Source organism: Belonocnema kinseyi, chromosome 9, assembly GCF_010883055.1.
Source record: "Belonocnema kinseyi isolate 2016_QV_RU_SX_M_011 chromosome 9, B_treatae_v1, whole genome shotgun sequence".
Lineage (NCBI taxonomy): Eukaryota > Metazoa > Arthropoda > Insecta > Hymenoptera > Cynipidae > Belonocnema > Belonocnema kinseyi.
The window spans coordinates 125,973,216-125,975,162 of NC_046665.1; the positions used below are offsets into that span (position 1 = coordinate 125,973,216).

Consider the following 1,947-nt stretch of genomic DNA (forward strand, 5'->3'; position numbering starts at 1 on the left):
GTATAGAGCTCCAAGGAGATTATGTTGAAAAATAAAAAAAAAATTACCCAGAAAAAATTGTTTTTATACTTCATTCTAAGGACTTATTGAACTACCCTCGTAACACACTAGACCACCTGCAGCTTCATAGCGATACAGAGGCCCCAGGATTATGTTCACCATCAATTTTTCATCAAAGTATTTAATGAAAATTTGCGAATGATGAAGATTAATGTTGGTATGAGCAAGGGAATGTAGGTATTGTCTATTTTATCACCATAGTCCTCGACATAATAATCATTATCTTTTACTGTAGGTCGACCAGCATCTATCCAAAATCCCAAAGTGATTTTATAAGGACCACAAACAGAGTCATCACACTTCAAATTTATATTACAATCACTTTCAGCAACGCAAATGCATCGTAAGCACTTTGCGGATACAATATTTGTTTCTTCATCCACCTCAGTCGAAATACCTGTAACAATTATCTAATTGTATTATAAAAATTAATAATTAAATTACTATTTAAAAAATAATTTTCTCCCTTCTTAGGGGCTGTTCAAAAAGTAGGGCACAATATTATAAAAACTTTTTCCCCTCCCCTTCCTCGTCAAACATCATCACTTAAAGCTTTAGCTCTCCACCCGCATTTGAGGCCATGTGATGAGAGGCACGTGACCAGATTCCTACCCTACCGCCACTTTTTTATTTCCCAGCTTATTATCACACGAAACGCCAAATCGAGTTAAAAATTTGGGAAACTAAACAAGAAGCACTAAGAATAGTGGGTCTGGTGCTAAATTTTTATAATTATAAAAAAAATTTTTTTGTTTTAAATCATTTTCTTTTGTTGCTTTTTTCATAATTATTAAAATATAGGAGCAGCCCCACCTTTCTTAGGGCTTCTTATACATTATCCCAAATTTTCAACTCGATGTGGCGCTTCGTGTGAAAATAAGTCGGAAAATCAACAAAGTGAGGGTAAGGTAGGTATCTGGTCACGTGACGCACTCGTCACATGGCCTTAAGGCTCTTAAAACGACTAAGGTATTAACCAGATACAAAATACGACTTGAAACGAGACTGGGAGAGGCAGATTGACATACACAATAGCTAGCGTGTTGCATTTCACAGGCGCCAAAGATCAATCAATTTTTAATTTAAAAAAAAAAACATTTTTCACCAAAATATCTCTTTTCCGGCAGACATAATTGCCGTCAGATTATATGGTTGAAATACTAGAATAATGCATTCTTGTAGGTGTGTTATGGATTTCGCGAATACCTGAGTCGTTTCAAGAACCTGAAGTCAAAATATTTTTTTTGAAATTTAATTTGATAAACGCCTAAAGTAAAAAAAAAATATATATACAAACATAATATTTAAACGGAAGGATCATTCTTTTTTACCTGAAAACATGAACGTTCAATCAGATAGTTTAACTTTAGACAAAAAAAAAACGATTATTTCTTCAAGAAAAACAAAAAAGTTGAAAATCATTTGTACCAAAAGCGACGAATTGTCAACCCAAAAAGAAAAAAATGTAATGTGTATATCAGAAAGAGAAATTTCATGCAAGATATTTGAATTTTCTACAAGCAAATATGCATTTCTTTAAAAGTAATAACTTTTCAACCCAAAATAAAATAGTCAAATTGGAAGTTCAAAAAACGTATTTTCAACCAAAAAAAGGAAAGGAGTTTTTAACAAATTATTTAAATTTCTTATCCACTAGCTGAATTTTCAATCAAGAAGATTAATTTACTACTCAAAGGGAGGAGGTTACAATAAAATATATCAATTTTCAACCCCACACGGTAAAAAAAATTGAGCTGTGACAGGGATATTATTCCTTATTACAGCCAAACATTAGGCTGAAAACGAACGAAGGAATTTAGAAAGATCCCTGAATCAGCGAAAATGAATATCCTTGACCATTTTCCATATACCAGAGATATCTTATAG

At 32.5% G+C, this 1,947-nt stretch overlaps 1 protein-coding gene across 1 annotated transcript in view; it reads right to left on the reverse strand.

Annotated features, from left to right (window-relative positions):
• Positions 1–1,947, reverse strand: part of LOC117180733 (invertebrate-type lysozyme 6-like) — a 13,697-nt gene that overhangs the window by 5,160 nt on the left and 6,590 nt on the right. The window contains exon 2 of the mRNA XM_033373221.1: positions 257–457. Coding sequence (XP_033229112.1) covers positions 257–457 — 201 coding nt within the window. The remainder of the gene's footprint in view (positions 1–256; positions 458–1,947) is intronic.